General features: G+C 40.3%; 2 protein-coding genes across 14 annotated transcripts in view; both read right to left on the bottom strand.

Annotated features, from left to right (window-relative positions):
• The window catches only part of BAZ2B (bromodomain adjacent to zinc finger domain 2B), a 644,512-nt gene that overhangs the window by 356,921 nt on the left and 268,980 nt on the right, over positions 1-18,611 (bottom strand). The gene's annotated exons all lie outside the window — the stretch shown is intronic.
• Positions 7,583-18,611, bottom strand: part of LOC123017042 (lymphocyte antigen 75-like) — a 64,014-nt gene continuing 52,985 nt past the window's right edge. The window contains exons 29-35 of the mRNA XM_044418085.1: positions 18,248-18,439; positions 17,913-18,133; positions 16,038-16,212; positions 14,263-14,427; positions 13,880-13,996; positions 11,959-12,126; positions 7,583-11,304 (exon numbers count right to left, since the gene is read on the bottom strand). Coding sequence (XP_044274020.1) covers positions 11,120-11,304; positions 11,959-12,126; positions 13,880-13,996; positions 14,263-14,427; positions 16,038-16,212; positions 17,913-18,133; positions 18,248-18,439 — 1,223 coding nt within the window. The 3' untranslated portion in view covers positions 7,583-11,119. The remainder of the gene's footprint in view (positions 11,305-11,958; positions 12,127-13,879; positions 13,997-14,262; positions 14,428-16,037; positions 16,213-17,912; positions 18,134-18,247; positions 18,440-18,611) is intronic.

Here is an 18,611-nt window from a genome sequence, read left to right as displayed (position 1 = left end):
AATGCATGTTATCCTGAGCCCTGGAATTTATTCCGAGCAGGAGAGCTAGGGCACCAGGTATTTTAGTATGGAAATAAACTAGCAGAAGTTTTCTCAGGCCCCCAGCTCCATTCTTTTTATTTCAGTAGTGTAACGGGGAAGAGACATTTGGTTCCCATTGCTAAACACTTGGGAATTAGAAATGCTTGTAGGCTACGTTAAATCACCCAAGGGATCTCTAAGTAGATCCCAGTCTTTTACAAATTCACTGTACCTTCTTGTGCGAAGCTCTGCCCACCGCTGGCACAGAAAAGAAAGCAGTTATGCTTTTGGGAGGACAAAAGCAGGCTATATAGCTGCACTTGTACATCCCTTTGTTTCTGCTACATAAAAAAGCAAGTTCCATACCAACAGTTCCAATCCCAGGTTGCTTTTAGAAGCTGATGTAGGCCCTACCCACCACGTGGCTGCTTGAAAGCTGTTTATGTGTGTCACACGTTTTTCCCTCTTCGAAAAATCCCAAGGTGGCTTGCATAGCCATCCTTCACTTTATCATCATCATAATCCTGTGATGTAGATTAGGCTAAGAGTCAGTGTCACTCAAAGCCACCAATGAGATACTGTCTGTTGTCAGCTGGTGTGTGGCATTTACTGCCATGCATGAGATTAATGTTTTGGGACGCCACCTTGATTTTATACCACAGGTGGAATCTTTAGCTTGGTCATGGGTTGCAAATGTGTTATAAGCCAATGTCACTTGATGAATTAAATAAATAGATAAGACATGCATAATAGCTATGCGCTTGCAAATTGAAGCCCTGATTTTTTTTTTAAAATGCAGGAAGTGATAGTTTGTATCACTGCAAATATCAGTAATTTGAATATACTAAAGAAGTCTAAGTAATCTACATCATATTAGTGATTGGATTTAACTCTCATGTAAGCCTTTAAGTTTTAAAAAATGAAATATATTTTCATTATTGCAAAGTTGAGCCTTGTCTTAACATGTCTATTTACATTCAATTTTCAGTATAGTAATTACATTTCAAGTCACGCATTGAACTAAAGGTTGGGAAATGTGTGGTCCTCCAGAGCTCTTTCTTCTGTTCTTGGACTGCACCTCCCATCAACCATAGTTAATGTAAACATTGGTGAGGGTTGATGGGAACTGCAGTCCAACAATTAATACTTCTCATCCCTGGAGCTGATATTATCTGCATTAATATTTCTCATCTGTTATCTTTTACATTCTTAAATGTACAAAGACAGAGTGCGTACTGAGAATTGCTTAGCAATTAAAACATAAATTGTGTGAAGTGATCCCGAATCCATATTCCTGCTCAAAAATGAATGTAAAACATCAGAAGATTGTGCTGGATCAGAGGAAGATGCTTTGCAAAGAATATCAGTAAAAAGCTGGTATCATGGTAGTTCATTAAAAATTGGCCAGTGGTCGAATGAATCCAGTACATTGATACAAGCTCACAGAACAGGGCTGCTCCTTTCGTTAAGCGTTATATGCATGTAGGCCAGTAGAGGGTATCAGTGTTTTTCACTAATGCACCAGCAGTATATGGGCAGGACCTATTTACTATAACAGTGTATACAATCCAACCAAAGTTACTATTATTTTCCTGTAGTAAGAACTAACCCACTGAAAACAATATGACTTGAAAGTACTTGATTTTTGAAAGATTACTTCCGATTGGCATTGATTCAGTTCTGATCATATAACGAACTATTTTTCTAAACCAGTTTTACATCTAACCCATACTTTGAAATAATCCAGTAGAAGTATTAAGGAGGGTTTATGATACTTCCAAGACCTTACCTGTTAGTGTGATGGCAATTTAAAAGCTGTAACCCTATGCATCATAGAACAGAACTGCACATGATGGCAGAAGTCTTGTCATTAAACGTGGATTCCTGCCAAACACCTAGAAAGTAAGAAACTAGAGTGATTTTAGGTGGGAAAATTGGTACATAGGAGGTACTGAACCCTTCATCTACTCAACTTTTCTCTTTTCCAGTTATTAAATCCAGCTGATGTTTGATAAAAAATAAGTTCAGCTGGGTGAAAAATCCAGAGGCAGAGTGCAAGACAAAGTGGTCAGAGAAAGCAGCATTCCTCCCACTTGACCACTGTTTTCCCACATGAAATCACCAAGTCATTCCCAGATAGTTCCAGATGTTTTGCCTCAAGCTTTGTGTGAAGACATGTGCTTTGCCAATGTTGTTTTTGTCTACCCTTTGAGTAGTTACCAGCAGACAGCTAATTATATTTACAAGCACATGTAAGTAGGAATATTAGGTTGCACAATGCCTCATACTGGCTGGACTGTATTTCTTTCAGGCAAACACATAATACGGCCTGCTTCAAACCATGTTTCCTCAGAAGCCTTGCTGTTTTCACTGGCACTTACTTTTCTGTATAATCTTTCATAACAGATACTTGTCTCTGATCTACTGTGCTACTCAAGCTCATCTTGAATATGCAACTTAACATAGACAATCCCTTACTTAGGGGTTAGAGCTATGCAACCCCTTATATTGGTTTCAGAGGCCCTTTTGAAAGAGCCATCCTCTAAGGAGATGAGAAGAGGGGCCTTTTTGGTGATTGCACCCCCCTGTTGAAATAGCCCCCAGGAGCAGGTTGCCTAGCACCTTCATTACAGTCTTTCTGGCACCAGGCAAAAACGGTTTTATTATCCAGACATTTCAATAATTGACTTTTATTGCAATTATTTTAAAAGAAAAAACAAATTTTTAAAATGATTTAAATTCACCATGCTTTGATTAATACTCTCAGCTGTTACATTTGTTGTGTTTCTATTATTGCTATATTATACTGTTTTAACTGTTTTATTATCTGTTTTTATATTGTTGTGACTGTGAACCACTCAGAGTCTTGTAGGACTATTGGAGTGGTATAGAAATTAAATAAAAGGAACTAACTATAATAATACTCTGTGCATTGGTAGACAATCTGGCTCCATCCAGATGTTTAGGACTACAACTGTACAAGCAATATTTCCATGCAGCTGGAGAGAAAAGGTTTGGCTATTACCTAAAATGAGAGTCCATTCACTCTTCTAGTTGGGCCTTATGGGAGTTGTGGTCAAAAACATCTGGAGGTTATTAGGTTATTACATGACGCAGCAGACTTGCAGGTCTGGATTTGGTCAGTGCCTGGTGTCAACATAGCAGGATATAAATTAACATCACCACCACAATTCATTGAATGAGTGGTGGAAATCTTAATGTCTTAAATAGCGTCAATGCCATTTTTCCTGAGATAGTAAAAAAATAGCCTGCTTTTCAAGAGCCGATTCCAAGTTCCCACTGTGTACAAGAGCAGGTGTTTTAAATGCCTTCACTTGACCATTGATGCAGCCAGAGCCTGTATGTGATTGCTTGGAAGCCTTGCTGTGTATCTTTATCTGGATTTATGTTTGATAGATATTCACCCAATTCCCATCTTAATTTGAACCCTCAGACCCATGTGTGGTATACTTATATAACACAAGCTTATCACTGCCAAATAGCTCAGTGATTTTCAATCTGTGTTCCAGTGTTCACTAAATGCCTACTGGTTATAGGAATTAACCCCAAATCTTCTGTGTAGGAAGAAAGGAAAATGAAGAGGTTATAGATGTATTTTATTTACAGAAGTTAACAATTTAATCAGTTACAACTCTGCATTGTCATGTTGCCCCTTCAGCCTTAGAAATTCCATCCTTGTTATCTGCCTGTTTTTAAAAGAATTTAATGGCTCTGCTAATGTATTCTTAATGTGTATTAAATGGAGAGCCTTTTGTTTTAGGCAAAAAGTATAAAGCTTTTCCTCCAGTTGCTGTCATGGAGATACAATTGCATTCAAAGAGATGGCTTGCACTGTCCATTCTCGGAAGCATAAGGAATAAATATAAAATTTGCTCATAATGAATCAAATTTTAGAAGCTTTCATTTCTAGTTAAATAAAGCATCCTGTTATAAAAGAAATGGGTTTAATTCCTGAAATGGCTGGATGTTTCATGATCTGATGCTACTGTTATGGTTCAGTTCAAAAGCAATCAAGTATTAACCATCTTCTCAGCATCTGCCGCCATTAACTGATTTTAAATTGGGGAGGATTTACACTGTAGCCCTATGCCTGCTTATATGGGAGGAAATCCAGTTGTGCTTACTTCCTCTGTACTAATGTGTAGATAACTTATAAATTAAGAAAGCTATGATCCAATAGGATTGTGTAGAGAGTTTTTTTTTCTCTTTTTCAGATGGGGTCACCCCAAAAAGTTAAATGGTGGAGTGTTTAGGACGTTTTCATATCCGATTTAGGAGATCCCCCTCAGTAAGGCCCCATATTCCAGTATTATGTTTTAAAGAGGTATGATAGGCTCTTTAAAACATAATACTTTAATACTGTGGGGAGAAGGCAGCAGGAAGGTTTGATTCTTGCAGTCTAACTGCATGCAGATATATCTGGATGCAACCCAATGGGGTTAACAAGTGCACTAGACTTTGCATTACATTAGATTGTGTGGTGTAGCACATTACCCATGCCTAGAATATTTAAAATACTTACAATTATGTTTATAGTATTTGTTTCAAGTTTGAACATACTCAGAGAAAGTTGCGTTTACTCCTGTAATTCCAAGGATGTCCAGTGGTGAGGGTTTGTAGAAAAACTCAGACAATAGTAATACAGAATTACATACTTTAATTGTAACCAAGGCAAAGTGAATTGCAACCTACAGACATGGGACATGTCTCTGTGTGTTGGGGTGACAATCTGAAGTAATCCATACTGGTTGAGTGTTTGTGACATAGCAAACCCCAGTCAGGTGTTGCATATTCGAAATGTCACCTGTCACACACCTTGACCCACTGTGAGTAAAAGGCCCAATGAGCCCAGCTGTGTTGTGTAAACTAGGGACAATGTCTCCCGAACCAGTGGGCTTGTTTGTTTTGGAATCACACCTGTGTAAGCATGGGAGAAAATCATGGGCTGTACTGAGTGATAACAATGAGAATAAAATGATCCCGATATGAATTACCATTTGCTGTGTTCAGTTAGATTGGAGCCAATTTATTTTATCCTGTAGAACGCTATTAAACTCCCTCCCTCCCTCTGTGAGAGAGGGACTGGGACCATTAACTGCAGCCTCACCCCTTTATTTTCACGATCATATTCTGAGTTCCATCTGATGCTAAAGTGAGTTTTCCATTTAACTTCTTCATTTTAAGTATGAGGCAACTCTTGCCTGGTAAACGTACCCAAAATGGAGGTTCTGTATTTTTATCTGGAAATGAGGTAGTCAAGGTCTGAACCATTATTTAAAATTATACTCCCTTTTATTAATCCAATGAACAGGAAACACAAACTATTTTTCTAAGGTTTTTAAGTCCTTCCATTTACAGAGCAGGTCTGTTGATTCTCCCAGGAACGGAGGGCAATTGGGACTAGTCTGGGCCCTGAAGAAAATATATGCTCATTAGAATAATGGGGAGTTTTAATCACAGAAACCATCCTTAAAATACAAAACAGCTCAACAAGGTTTTAGTTAAAACATTTGCAAAGCTTTATTTATGTCAAAATAAATAACTCATATTTGTGTTAAAAAACAACAGCTACACCTCTGATTTACATCCATTCACAGACAGGCATTTTCTGGCTACTGTATTCCATGGGTGCTTCAAATGGGGCTTTTATCCCTTCCTCAAACATGGAAGTCCAGCCACCAGAAACCTACTCTTCTATCTGCAACCTGTTTTATCCTATCAGGTCTCCTATCTTTTTTCTTACCAAAAAATATCTGGTTGGAAAGATGGAACAGCTCAGACTTCCCCAAGCTGGTGCCTTCTAGTTGTTTTGGACTACAGCTCCCAATAAAGGCAGCCATTGCCTCTGCAGGCTGCAGCAGATGGAAAATCTCTTAGCTTAACCCAAGCTGGATAAGACTAGAATAATTGTACAAGTTTTGATAGGTAGGGAAAAGAACTGACTTTCTGAAAGCACTCTGTCATCAACAGCATTCCATCACTCTTGCTCCTTTGGAAAACCAAAAGGAGTAATTGAAAAAGAATGCAAAAAGAGAAAATCGTTCTCAGAAAGCCCAGCAATGAAAATTTATTTGGAATAGTAGAGTTCTTCAGGGGCAAGCGTATTCATCTAAATCCTGTTAAAAATTCCCCAGTGGTGCAACATACACATGTAAAACAATCTATGCTGGGTCATGCCAACCAGCCATCTAGTCCAGCATTCTGTTTACAGTGCCCAACCAACTGCCCATAGGAAACCCACAAGCAGGACATGTGTGCAAAAGCGCTCCCCTACCCATTTGTCCTACCAAATGATGTACACAGACATACTGGGCTTGATACTGGGGGTATCAAAAGGAGTAGTAGCTGTTTATTTTCCATGAATTTGTCTGATCTCCTTTAAAGCTGCCCTTATTGGTGCCCTCACCACATCTTGTGGAAATGAATTCCACAGGTAATGTGCTGTGGGGAGTACTTATTACGATACAATCTGTACTTCATGTTGATCTGTCTTGAACTCCCACAACCACAAATGGGAGGCCCCGGGTTTTAGTATTATGGCAGAGGGAGAAAAATGTTTTCCCATCCACTTTTTTCCTCACCATAATCCAGTTTTAGATGCAGTGACCGGAACTGTACACAGTATTCTAAGTGCACCTTAATTTATGTTTGGCAGCTTTATTTTCAGTTCCTTTCCTAATTATAAACCATTTTTATGGATTTTGCTGTTTTCAGAACATCTGTATGCTGAAAGAAAGGCACTCACCATTTAAGCTGTTGTAGCCTGTGTTTAGAATTTGGATTCATAAGATTGCCCTTGAACAGCTCCTGTTCCAAAATGTGGTGGCTGGCGCTAAACTTAATCACAAAATGCTCTTCAGTGTAGGTGATTTTTTGCTGATTCCCCCTTTCTTCTGCAAACTCTACATTTCCCCCACCCCAAATCTGCTCCAAAGAGTTGGAGACCCGTTGGAACAAGCACGGGATGTGACATGAGTGTACTGCAAGTGAAAGGGGGGGGGGGCTTTCTGCTTTCCACCTTGCTCTTTAATCCACAAGAAGCTCTGCTGAAGGAAAGAGCCTTCTCTGAATGGTGGGTGAGCTTCTCTGAAGTTCTATGGGAACACAAAGAGCTACCTTAGAGTGAGTGAAACTCTTGGTGCAACTACCGTGGTATTCTTTACGATGACGGTTAGTAACTGTTCAGATTTTCAGACAAGTCTTTCTCAGCCTTTTCAGGAAATAACAGGCATAGAAACGGGGGCTTTCAACATACCAGGCAGGTGTTTTCCCACTGAGCTGTGACGCTTCCTCTTGCACTGTCAGTTATTTCACAAAGAGGAGAAGCAGAGCATGTGCCAGGCCCCTTCCCATCTGACAGATGTTCAGTGATTCCAGGGCCGATAGTGCAGCTCATCATAGAGAACAGTACGGCACTCTGTGCAGGCACAGAAATTCTTCTGCCTTGCTACTCAAGTATCTGTTCTGAATTCAATCTCTGTTTACAACTTGCCTATGGTCTTCTTCCCCTCTAAAAGAAACTCATCAGAATAATATAGGATTCTTTTTAAAAGTTTTATTAACATTAATTTTTGATTTCTTTAAATACTGAAGGGTACAAAAAGATTTTAATAAGGTGAGAAGAATCAAGTCAGCTTAATTTTCTCTCTAGCACAAGTCTAAGTTAGCAACCCATGAAGCCATCTTTAAATCTACTGCTATTACTCAGACCATAGGTAGGTTTCAACAACTGGTCTAATTAGATATAGTAAGGCATTTGTCTTAATTCACACAACATTTCACAACATGACTAGGAATAGGGTTTTTTCGGGTGGAGGGACCCACACAAAGCTCACACAATTAAAAACATAACTTACAAAATGTATATCTTTTCGAATATTATACAAATAAACATTTTATAGAAACACTTGAAAGTTTTGTTCATATTTATCCTATCTTGCATAATTGAACAACGCTCATATTTAAAATAAACTTTCTTTATAGATTCACATCAAAAGAAACCCAGGAGTGCAAATAGTCATGAATTCAGTAACTAAGCAGACTTAGAGAACTGAAAATTATCCCAAACCCTGGTCACTACTCAGTCCACAAAGGAGTAGTGCATGGAGTATACACCCACATCTACCTGCAGGTTAAGGACATTTCAATTATCTAAATCATGCTTTCAGTGAAGGCAAAGTGCATATGTCTTCTAACTGTGGATATACATGTGCATCAGTATTATTCAGCAGTCTCACATGGGCTATTAATATAGGCACTATATTATAGGTCTTTCTGCACAATCAGATTTGATACAGCATGGACACAATCCAATTGTCTCTGCCCTTAGTGTGTGTAACTCTCTGAACTCAAGAGTGCTGGAAGCACTGTGCCGCCATGGCTTGCCCTGTGCATTTCATTTCATTGGAATGGCCCTTCCAGCACTCTAGATAAAACAAGGAAGGGGAAGGAAGGAGCCTGAAGTGGCTTTGGGAGCTGATGTAGGCAGATGGCACCAGCCCCCTCCCCACCGCAAGCTCCATTTCTCCCTCTCCAAGGTTCACTTCAGCTCTCCGACGGCCATCTGCTGCAGTTCTTCCTATGCTGGCTGTGAGGGGGTGGGGCATGGGCTTGGCCATCATGGCCCAAGACTGCAGGAGCTTGGACTGAGAATATGTGGAACTCCTAGGGCACTCCAGACAACATCCGGAAGCCACAAGGTTGTGCCCTAAGAAGCTGCCACCCCCATAGGCCCTTGCTATTTTCATTGCAAGGCTGCCATGGTTTCCAAGTACTCAAAGACCAGTACTTGATTATCATGGAAACTACAATACATTCTCCAGCTATTTATTTATTATTCATTTATTTATTTAGAGTTTTTGTAAGCCGTCCCATCGCTTATAGCCTCGGGACGGCTCACATAAATATGTATTTATTTATGTTAAATGTTAGCATGTAGTCACTGAGTTGTGTCTAATGCTTGTCCTATTTAGTGTACATCCATCCAAATTAATGAGGCTTAACTTAGACTAAAGTTGGATTCAACCCATTGCAACTCCTCTGTGGAATGCTATTGTGTAAGCATCACGGACACTTGCTGGATTTTGTGACTCAGATGGTATGCAGATAGAGCACTCCTGTCTCTATGAGGCTTTTGTTGTAGTCTGGGGTTTTTAGTTATGACTTCTGATCCAAGCACGCATCTATCTCGATAGTTCTTTTTTTTAAAGTTCTTTTACAAAGAGATGCAGCTATGGTGGCATGTCGTGAGCTGGCGCCATGGGTCAGACTAGATGGCCCAGGAGACCCCTTCTGCTTCGCTCTGTTTCTATGTTACTGCTCCTCACACAGCAAGCTCTCCCCTTCCTTTATTGAATACTTTGCTATGGTCACTGCAAATATGGAATATCCTTCAATGGCTAAAATGCAAATATGACATCTTTCAAATGATCATGCAGAAAGACCCTGAGAGAAGAGATTGAAAGCAGGAAGAGAGATTGTTGTCTGTCCAGGAAAACTACTTGCGTACACACAAAGGCCTACTCATGTATACATTAACACGTAAGATGTTCTAGTCTTATAAAAGGGATTTCCAAACACTCTTCTACAGAGAAGGCTGCATTACTAAACTAACAGATTTCCCCCCACTACTTAGGGCACGTTTCAGTAATCACATGGTCTTATGTCTGTGCATAATATACAGAACACTAGACCACAATCTGTAATGCAGAACCCCATGCATACAAGGTTTTCCCATTTTTATGTAGGAGAAGCAATCTGATACGCCCATGGAGGGCATAGCTTTTCTAATGCTTGCTAATTCTGTTTCTCCTCATATATGACATGGGGAGCTCCTGCCCATGTGGGACTCTGGATCAGGGGCACAGCATTTAAATACATAATTTAACATTCTGTTTATCAAGACTGTTCAAAATATGCATCTCTATCACCTTTTAAAAGAGCTAATAGCAGTAAACCAATTCTTTTTATTTTTGCCATCAATTTTGATAGCATTCCTTTAAAAAATCAGTAGTATTATCAGAACAATTGGTTAAGCATTTCCCTGGTGCATTTTTCTTAGGTTAATGGGATGACAATACATATAATGGCTCTCCTTTGTTGACTTATGAAACAGTGCCACAATATGGTTGAATTGTTCCATGTTACCACCAAATAAAGAATCAGTACAAGGGATCGGTGGTGGCACAGAAGCGGGGAAGGGAATCAATCCAGTGCAGCATAAAGAACTATGATCAGAATATTTTTTTGGAAAGCCCTAGTAATGGAAATGTTTTATCAAGTACCTATTTACATTTCAGGCAATGCATTTAACTTGTAAATAAAGGAAAACAGGCTAGTACCTTCATTGGAGTATCTGACAATGAAATAAGTAATCAGAATAAGTACAAATATCAAATGAATGCAAGATGCTGCACAATGTCTGCTTCTCTAGCTTCCATTCACTAAGCTGGACCTAGTGAATATGATAATTTATATAGGAGTCTGAATTTTTCGTTTAGCTCTTGCTTTAATTTTTTCAGCTATTGTGTATGGCTTATTCAGCTTAAAATTCTTTGACCAAGATGCAATCTTTGGTGCTTACAATGGAAAAGGGACACAATTTCAAAAGAGGGCTTTAAAAACAGCAACACTCTGTACCAAGAGAACTTAAGTAAAACAGAGCATGATCGATATTACAAGCTGACACATTCCATGTTTTATACAAAGTAAGTTACATTTCAAACAATTCCCTGGATGTCTGCCGCTGAACTTTGTATCAGTAGATGGAGCATGTCCTGATCTTAACATCAAGATAATATCATGTACCTTTTCTCCTGTATGTGCAAATATTAAAAATGAAGAAAAAGGCTGCAGTTTAAATGGTTAATCAGACAGGGTAGGTACACTTTGTCTCTTAAAGTTGGAGAAAGAGTTGCTGTTGAGGGACCCTGAACAGTAAACAAAAACAGTATCCAGAAGTCAGAGTTTCTCTGCTACTTAAGACACCTGGCATAGGTTTCCCAAAGGAAACCTTTAAAAAGATGCCAAAACAGCCCATTCCAGAAAAAGTTTAAATAAAACCTGCAAGAATTATTCCTCAGTCACCATCTCTGGTGAACATGCTGTCAGTTTCATCTTCGTACATCCCCCGTTCGTAGCGTACTGAAGAGAATCCACTCCAGTGCAGTCGTTTCTTCTTATACAGGAAGCATATCAGTCCAGCCAGCAGGACCACAATGAATAAAACGGCGACTGCTATTGCCCCTCCCATTCGATTTGCAACTGCAAAGAGCAAACACCAAGAACAATTACTCCAGAGCAGCTCCATTGCAAATCATGTTCTATATGCAGAATGGTTACACAAGCACACTGTATCCCAACTGCCACGTGAAGCATCAGGTCCATGCTTGCTACCCCACAGTTTCAGTGGGGAAAGCCTTTTGTGAATAGTGAGCACCTACCCATTTTGGGGGAAATTATGTGGGTAAGTGGGCTCCTTTTTTTGACCCAAACTCCCTAATAATAGCTGCTGCTATTATTAAAATGGTACCATCCATGTTCCATGAGTATAACAAAATGCAAGAGACCAGCTCCTTGCCAGGAACAGAGAAAGGGGGCTGGAGTCTGGGGAGCTGACCGATTCCCACCCTCAAACCGGATTCCTGTAAAATTCCATGAACGAGGCAGGGGAAATTGTATGACAGAGACTCGTCTGGAAGCACCTGTAATAGCTGATGTAACAGATGGAGATGCACAGGTAGTCATGCATAGCCAGAGGCCAAGGAGGAAAAATGACAGGAAAGAAGTTGCTAGTAAGTTCTGTGGAGATAATTTTCCTGTGTTCAGCTAGAGAGAGATGTAAGATGCTGCTAACACAACTGTGTGCCAGTAGTTTCTTTAAAAATATACAGCTTATTCAGACAATACCCTACCCACCTTGAGGAGCTTTGCACACCACTCTGGTTTTGCCAGTTTTGCAGTCTGTCTTGGACCAGGTTCCATTTGTTGTAAGGATAACACTACATTCACCACGAACATTTTCATTTCCCTTTGCCCAGTTTGTATACTTAACCTCTGATCCATCAAGCCACTTCAAGGATTGAGCTGTAAATAAAAGCCACAAGAATTTATTATTTATTCAGATCCCGCAAAGTCAATTCAGGGTCAGGTGTCTGCCTAATATTGGGAGGGTCCATTCTGCTATTTTGCAGGTTGTCTAAATATAGCTCCCTAAGTCTGGTATCAGTGTGCAAGCCAAGAACAAGTAAAAATGACTACCTTATACTACAGAATTTTAACTGACACTGGTTTGCATGCAGCGAGCAACCTACAGTTAACTAATCATGGCTCTGGAGGCAAGTCAACACCCTGATTCCTGGTTGCTCATCTGCTTCTGCTGTGGTGAACAACCCAGGGATGTCCGAGTTGTTCCCTGTGATGTGTGAACCTGGAAGTCTGGCCTGTTGAGGGCAAAACAAAGTGGCCCATGAAAACACAGGGTGTCCTTAGGTTGAGAGGTCAAGCAGTGGGGAGCACAGTCTCAAACAGCCCCACGGAGCAGAAAAACACATGTCAACATAAGGTCAGGCAAACAGAAAGAAGCTACAGCAAACTTGTAGAATCCAAAGACACTCACAGATATTCAGAATATTTCAGAAATTATCCAAGGATCAGCTTATGCCTGAGCTAACAGTACATTTACAGAGAGGAAATCATGATTTTCTGTGTTCCCACTGGTGCTGAACCTTAGGAGAAGAAGGTGCATGACTAATAATGTTGAAAAGGAAGGGACCAGCAAGAAACCTCTCCTGGAGACTTGCCACATCCAGCCAAGGACTCTGATGCTGGCACAGGTCTTGATTCACAGATGGGCAATGCAAGCATAACTGAGTGGCAGGACAGAGCTGACTATACAAAACTTTACAAAACCAGGGCATGGCTGGCCACGTAGCTAGCCAGCACATGAAGGTATACCAAAGAAAACTACCATTTATGTCTCTGCAACAGCCAGCTATGAAGCTGTGCAGCTACACAAAACTAGCCCACTTGCCTGTTCTAACTGCTACTTGGCATTCCAGCTGTTTACTCTGTATAGAACTTCATAACATTTGCTATCTGTATGGTACCACACAGAAAGATTTTGTGGTGTGGAAAACTCTTGTAATGGATGTTGCCTGAGCTGCTCTAGGATCATAGGGAGGGAGGGTAGGCAAGAGGCTCTTCTGAATGCTGCTCGCTGCTTTGCTTTGATCCTACACTGTTCTGGCTGCAACTGACTGGACAGGTCCACTTCTAAAAAGCAGCAGTGCTAGCAAAAGGATGCTGTGAATGCAGAGAAAGCAGCTGGCTTAGGGAATAGGGAGATCCCAGGAGAAAGGCCTAAACTTGGGGTAGAGGTATGGAAGCAGCAGAAATAGGAAAGATGAAGCGAAACAGTGCGAGAACCAAGTCTCTCTCTAAACCGGCACATAGTGAGAAAGGGCAGAGGTGATATGATGAATTTAAAATACTGAGTTGAAATATTGGCTACTGGCCTCTAGTTTGACTCAAATTCACTGTGCTTAAATTTAAACCACCAAATGTGTAAGACACATTATCTATTTTAAATTCTATTAATTACAATGTTATTGAGCACTTGTTCTCAATAACACATTGAGAATTAACAATCACATTAATTTCTGTATTAATGTGATTTCTGCAGTGATTTCCATGAACACAATCCAAATACAAATGCTGTCTCATTAAAATCATGAAACTAAAGGATGCAACGCAAATGTATCTAAGTTCACCTCAAAATTTATCTCTCTGCTTATCACACGTAGTTTTTGTAGTTCTGTGTTTCTGAGAGACTCCTTACCATTAGACTGTATTCCAAGCCATGCTCTTCCAGTGATGTAGTGGTATTCTTTCAAGTGCATACTCACAAACTGGTTTTCCTCAGCATCCTTGACAGTCAAAAGTGTTGCGGACGGGTCTAGTGAGAGAATGTTAGCAGTCAAAAGAGATAAAAACTTTTTGAGATATTCATTTAAACTTCCTAATAATATTGATGGAAAGACAGCGCCTAAAATTATACTGGAAAATAGGTTTTACTGTTACTTATATATTATTCACTTCTTGAACAAAATTTAATATATTTAAAATATAATAATGATGAAAAATTAACTCCTCATCCAAAATATTACATGGGGTTTTATGATCTCCTTTTTAACTATGAGACAATGCATTATTTGAGCATACCAAGCTTCTTGCAGACTTCTTTAGCATCACCCGCAGTATATATTGAATAATTGTATAATTCCATAGCAAATGCATAGCAATTGTCTTTATATTGTATCCACTGTGGTGATCCAGCAGCTGGTTGTGGACACTTGGCTGCAATTTCAGTTTGCTTGGACTGCATTTCTGTGAAAATGAAACTACTGTCATTATCACAGGTCAGACAGAATGAGGCTCTTCATTTAACAGGCAGTTTCATGTTGTAATTCAAAGTTTAAAATAAAGTACAGCTATGACATTTGATTCGCAGACCTAGTTATCTTCTCTGATGCAGCACTATACACCTTCATGAGAAAATTTAAAAAAATCTTTCATGAATTATTTGCAAGCATACAAGGTGTTGCTTGGAGATTTCTGTGTTGATGGGATTGATACGATCAGGGAAGAAAGAGAAGCCACTGTGGCTTCTTTTCTCCATCTCCCACATGCCAGTCACAGTACACCTCGTTTCCATAATTTACCTTGTGGGCACAGGGTGCCATGCCATCCAAACCTGGCATGGGTGCTTTGCAGGGTGGTTTGGAAGTTATCCTGACTGCCTACTTGGCTGGTTTGGACCACATGGCAACCTGGGCCCTGTGAAGATAATTATGGAAACGAGGCACATGCAGCATGGGGAAAAGAAACAACCATGGTTCATATGGATTTGGTCAATGGATTTCCTGCTCCTCTTTCCATGCTGCAAACTGTACAGTGTGGTATAGTCTGCAGACTGTATGGCCCAGAACTCCTTGCGGTTCCTTGTCTTTTGCATCCAGGTCAATAGGATTACATGAAAGGAGCCTTCTCAAGAACTAACAAGGCTTCTCTGTGTTTTTTAAAAGGCATGAAGACAACAATTTGGGAAACAGTTCGACCTGCAGTGATGAGTGTACAAGGCTGTTGATTTGATAAGCAGCTGTGCAGAGTCGTGTCCTTTTGTCTGAAACATAAACCCGAACCTAATCCTGTGAAATGGATGTGTGCAAAAGCACTCTCAGAAAAGTGTGTCCCCACACAAATGCATTTCCCCCTTGCAGACCTATGTGCATATCTGTTGCTGCAGTTGTGAGGACAACAATGAACAGATCAGCTGCTCCCACGCTGATTCTGAGGAGTAAGTGGGGAGGAGGCAGATGCCAGGCTGTGCTCTGAGGCTCGCTTCCCTTCTCCGAGGGAGCTCTGTCAGAGCTGGCCACACGGAGCATTCGTCTGGTGAGCAGAGACAGTGTTGGGGCTGTTCAAATGTCACAGTGTCTCTCCAGTCTTCTGCTGTTTTCTGATCTCTCCAGATGGTGGGCATTTTCTTGTAAACTCAGTACTTCGAGTCACATTGATTTGGAAGGAAAATTACACACCGTTTAGCAATTAGGCAGTTTTGCAGCCAAGGAGATTAATCTGATGGTCCTGATATGTCAGGGCCACTCGCCTGCCGTTAGGCCAGCATAACAACTGTGAAATGATAATCACATCCGTACGCACTCTCAACAGCAAAGCAACAACCAAAACAAGAACATCTCCTATGTTACTTTGGGACACTTACAATAAACTAAGTCACACTGATTTTGATGGATATATAACTCATTGCAGTCCTTAGCACATGACCTGAAACCTTGAAAACAGTGGGATCTCATTCTAGGGACATTTATTTAGCAGCAGCTAAGGACATCACTCCTCCAATTTTGTTGTTGTTTTGATTTAGAGTCCTCAGAGTATGCGGTGCATGGAAACATCAAGGTGCATGAATGCAGGCTTACTGTTTGAAGGGGAGTAGCAAACAGCACCATCAGCGGGCTTTGTACATTCCACGCGATTCCAAAGTCCTTTTGTGTCCAAGACAACACATTTTCCAGGAGGAGGTGAATGTTCAAATTCCCTGGGGTGGTAGTCAAATGTGCTCCCATCAGACCATTCAAAATCGGAATCATTTTCCTGGAAATGAACAATACAATTCAGGCTGCACAAAGGTTAATGCTATTCTTTCTTATCAAGCACTTGGCTAAATGAGCATCATGGCTAAAAAGGGAACTGCAGAGGCTCAAGACTTCCTTATTTTCATGTAGGGGCTTTGAATTTTATTACACTTCAATATCCAGATTTGTTCTCAGAGAAATTATCCGAGGCAGAGTGCACTGAACTAAGCTGGTGCCAGAACAGGTGATATGCTTTGAGAGCAAAGCCCACAGGGACAAATTAGATATGGCAAGACCCCATTATTAAGCTGTCCACTGAGACAGGATGCTCTTGGTGGTTCTCCCCATGGACATGTGCACCAACTGGGATCCACCTGCAGTAAAGCCATCATTGTGGAGGTCCCTGCTTCTGAAAATCAGGAAGGCACCAACACTGCATTGCTTTCAGCACCCCCTGAAAACAGCTTAATTTCAAGAAACCCTTGACCAACCATGGTTTTTATTGTTACTGTTTTTAAAAACATTTAACACCGTGCTTTATTCTTTTTAATTGTTATTATTCATTGCTATGGAATCTGTTTAGGTATAGTGTAGGCATGTTGTAAATAAAAGAAAATAACTAGATGGGTAAATAAATCAATTTGAATTTTGCAAATAACGGGGGGTTCAGGAAGGGAAGACTTTAACTCAATGCTCCTACCTCCCTGTGGTTCAGAGCAGGTCCCACACACCTGCCAGCAGCACCAGGAGAAAACTCTCACAGCTTTTCTCTGAAAACAATAGCAGGTGGGGCTCTCTCAGCAGACTCTGCAGACTGGGAGAGATGGCGGGGAGGGGAGGAGGCGAAGAGTTAAACCCTTCCTCCTCACTGCCAGGGTCCTGCATTACTGGCTGGGGCACGCTGCAAGTTGTATGACTTTTCTCTGACTGAACATGCATTGGATTTAGACAATGATTTGGGATATTAAGAAATGTTTTGATTTCTGAGGAACAAAAGCAGCATGAAGCTGCGTGTAGCTTACAGCACTTGTAATTGTGGGGGGAATTCTGTCAATGGATTGGCAGCTTCTGTTTTCACAGGCAGGTAGCTCTGCAAGAAGCTTCAGGCAATTATTTTTATTCACATACACAGTCTACCCCACCCTCCAATGTGCCTGATTTGCCAACTGTCCTCTGTCTTGGAGTCTCACACTGTATGGGTTACTCTGGTGCTCTCCCAGACCTTTTGCATACAGAGGAGGAAGGGAGACTCGGCCTGCAATCCTGTGGCTGCTTACCATGTGCTAAGCCCACTCCACCCCTCACCATTCAATGAGATTTACTCCTGAGTAAATATGAATAGAGCTGTCTGCCAGTCATTGTAACACTATTCTGTGTGATAGAGGAATTAAATGAAACAATCTTCTACGGGAAATATGATAGCAATCTGATCTCTGACTCCAGGTTTTACCAAACTATGATCTTACTGTATTTGACTGTATTGTAGACAATTTTACAATCTCTTCATCCCATTCCTATCCTCATTGACAGCTCAACATATTTAAGTGTAAGGAAAGCATTTAAAGTGGAGGCAAAAATAATATATTATAAAGAACAAAATAATAAATGCAATGCCATAATAAAATTAATGTATAATGCATTTAAACATGTACATGTGAACAAGAGACTAAAAACCTCTAATGACTACTACGCAGCTATGAAAGTAGAGATCAGACCTACATTATGATTGGATAAACCAATCCATAGTGGAAATCCATCACTCTTTACAATATTTTTCAGAAAGTCTTGTTCAGATTCGCTGTGTATGCTTGCTAATTCTCTTCCGTTTTGTTTGCATTCTTTCCATGCTTCGTACCAATTGATCTGTTTTTGAAGAATCCAGTATGATGTGTTTTTATAGGGTAGTAGTGTAGGCAATGGTGGTTTGTCCTCCTTTGGTCCTATTTCAATATAAAAAATGGATAAATGTTTGCACATTTTCTTCAGCCTAGGTATGTGTAAGATAATATTTGTGGGTGTTTGCAAATTCAACAAAAATGAGAAATATTCCTTACCCATTTCTACTTTGCAGACGAGAACGCTGTGTAGCTTGAACTGAAAGGGTAGCCAGCGAGTGTCATTGTAAATATCCCAGAAGCCATCCAGGTGAACACCAGCAACAAAATGGTTATTCCTTATATAAGGTCTCCCCATTCTCCAGTTATTGTATGTCAAGCGTGTATCATCAGACCACTTTAAAGCATTATCTGCAGGGAAAAGACACGGCATTTTCATACCGAGCACTACTGATATTATTGAAAAGACAGCAGTGCTCAAAGTAGGTCATGCCTGGACAATGTTAACAACAGGAATATTACTTGATTATCATTGCTAACAATGATTGGTCTAGAAGGGATGTATCTATTTCTCCCCATTGGA

This window comes from Varanus komodoensis, unplaced genomic scaffold (assembly GCF_004798865.1).
Source record: "Varanus komodoensis strain SLA01 unplaced genomic scaffold, ASM479886v1 scaffold9, whole genome shotgun sequence".
Taxonomy (NCBI): Eukaryota; Metazoa; Chordata; class Lepidosauria; order Squamata; family Varanidae; genus Varanus; species Varanus komodoensis.
The sequence above is the reverse complement of the archived record's forward strand: the minus strand, read 5'-3'. Positions and strand labels throughout refer to the sequence as shown.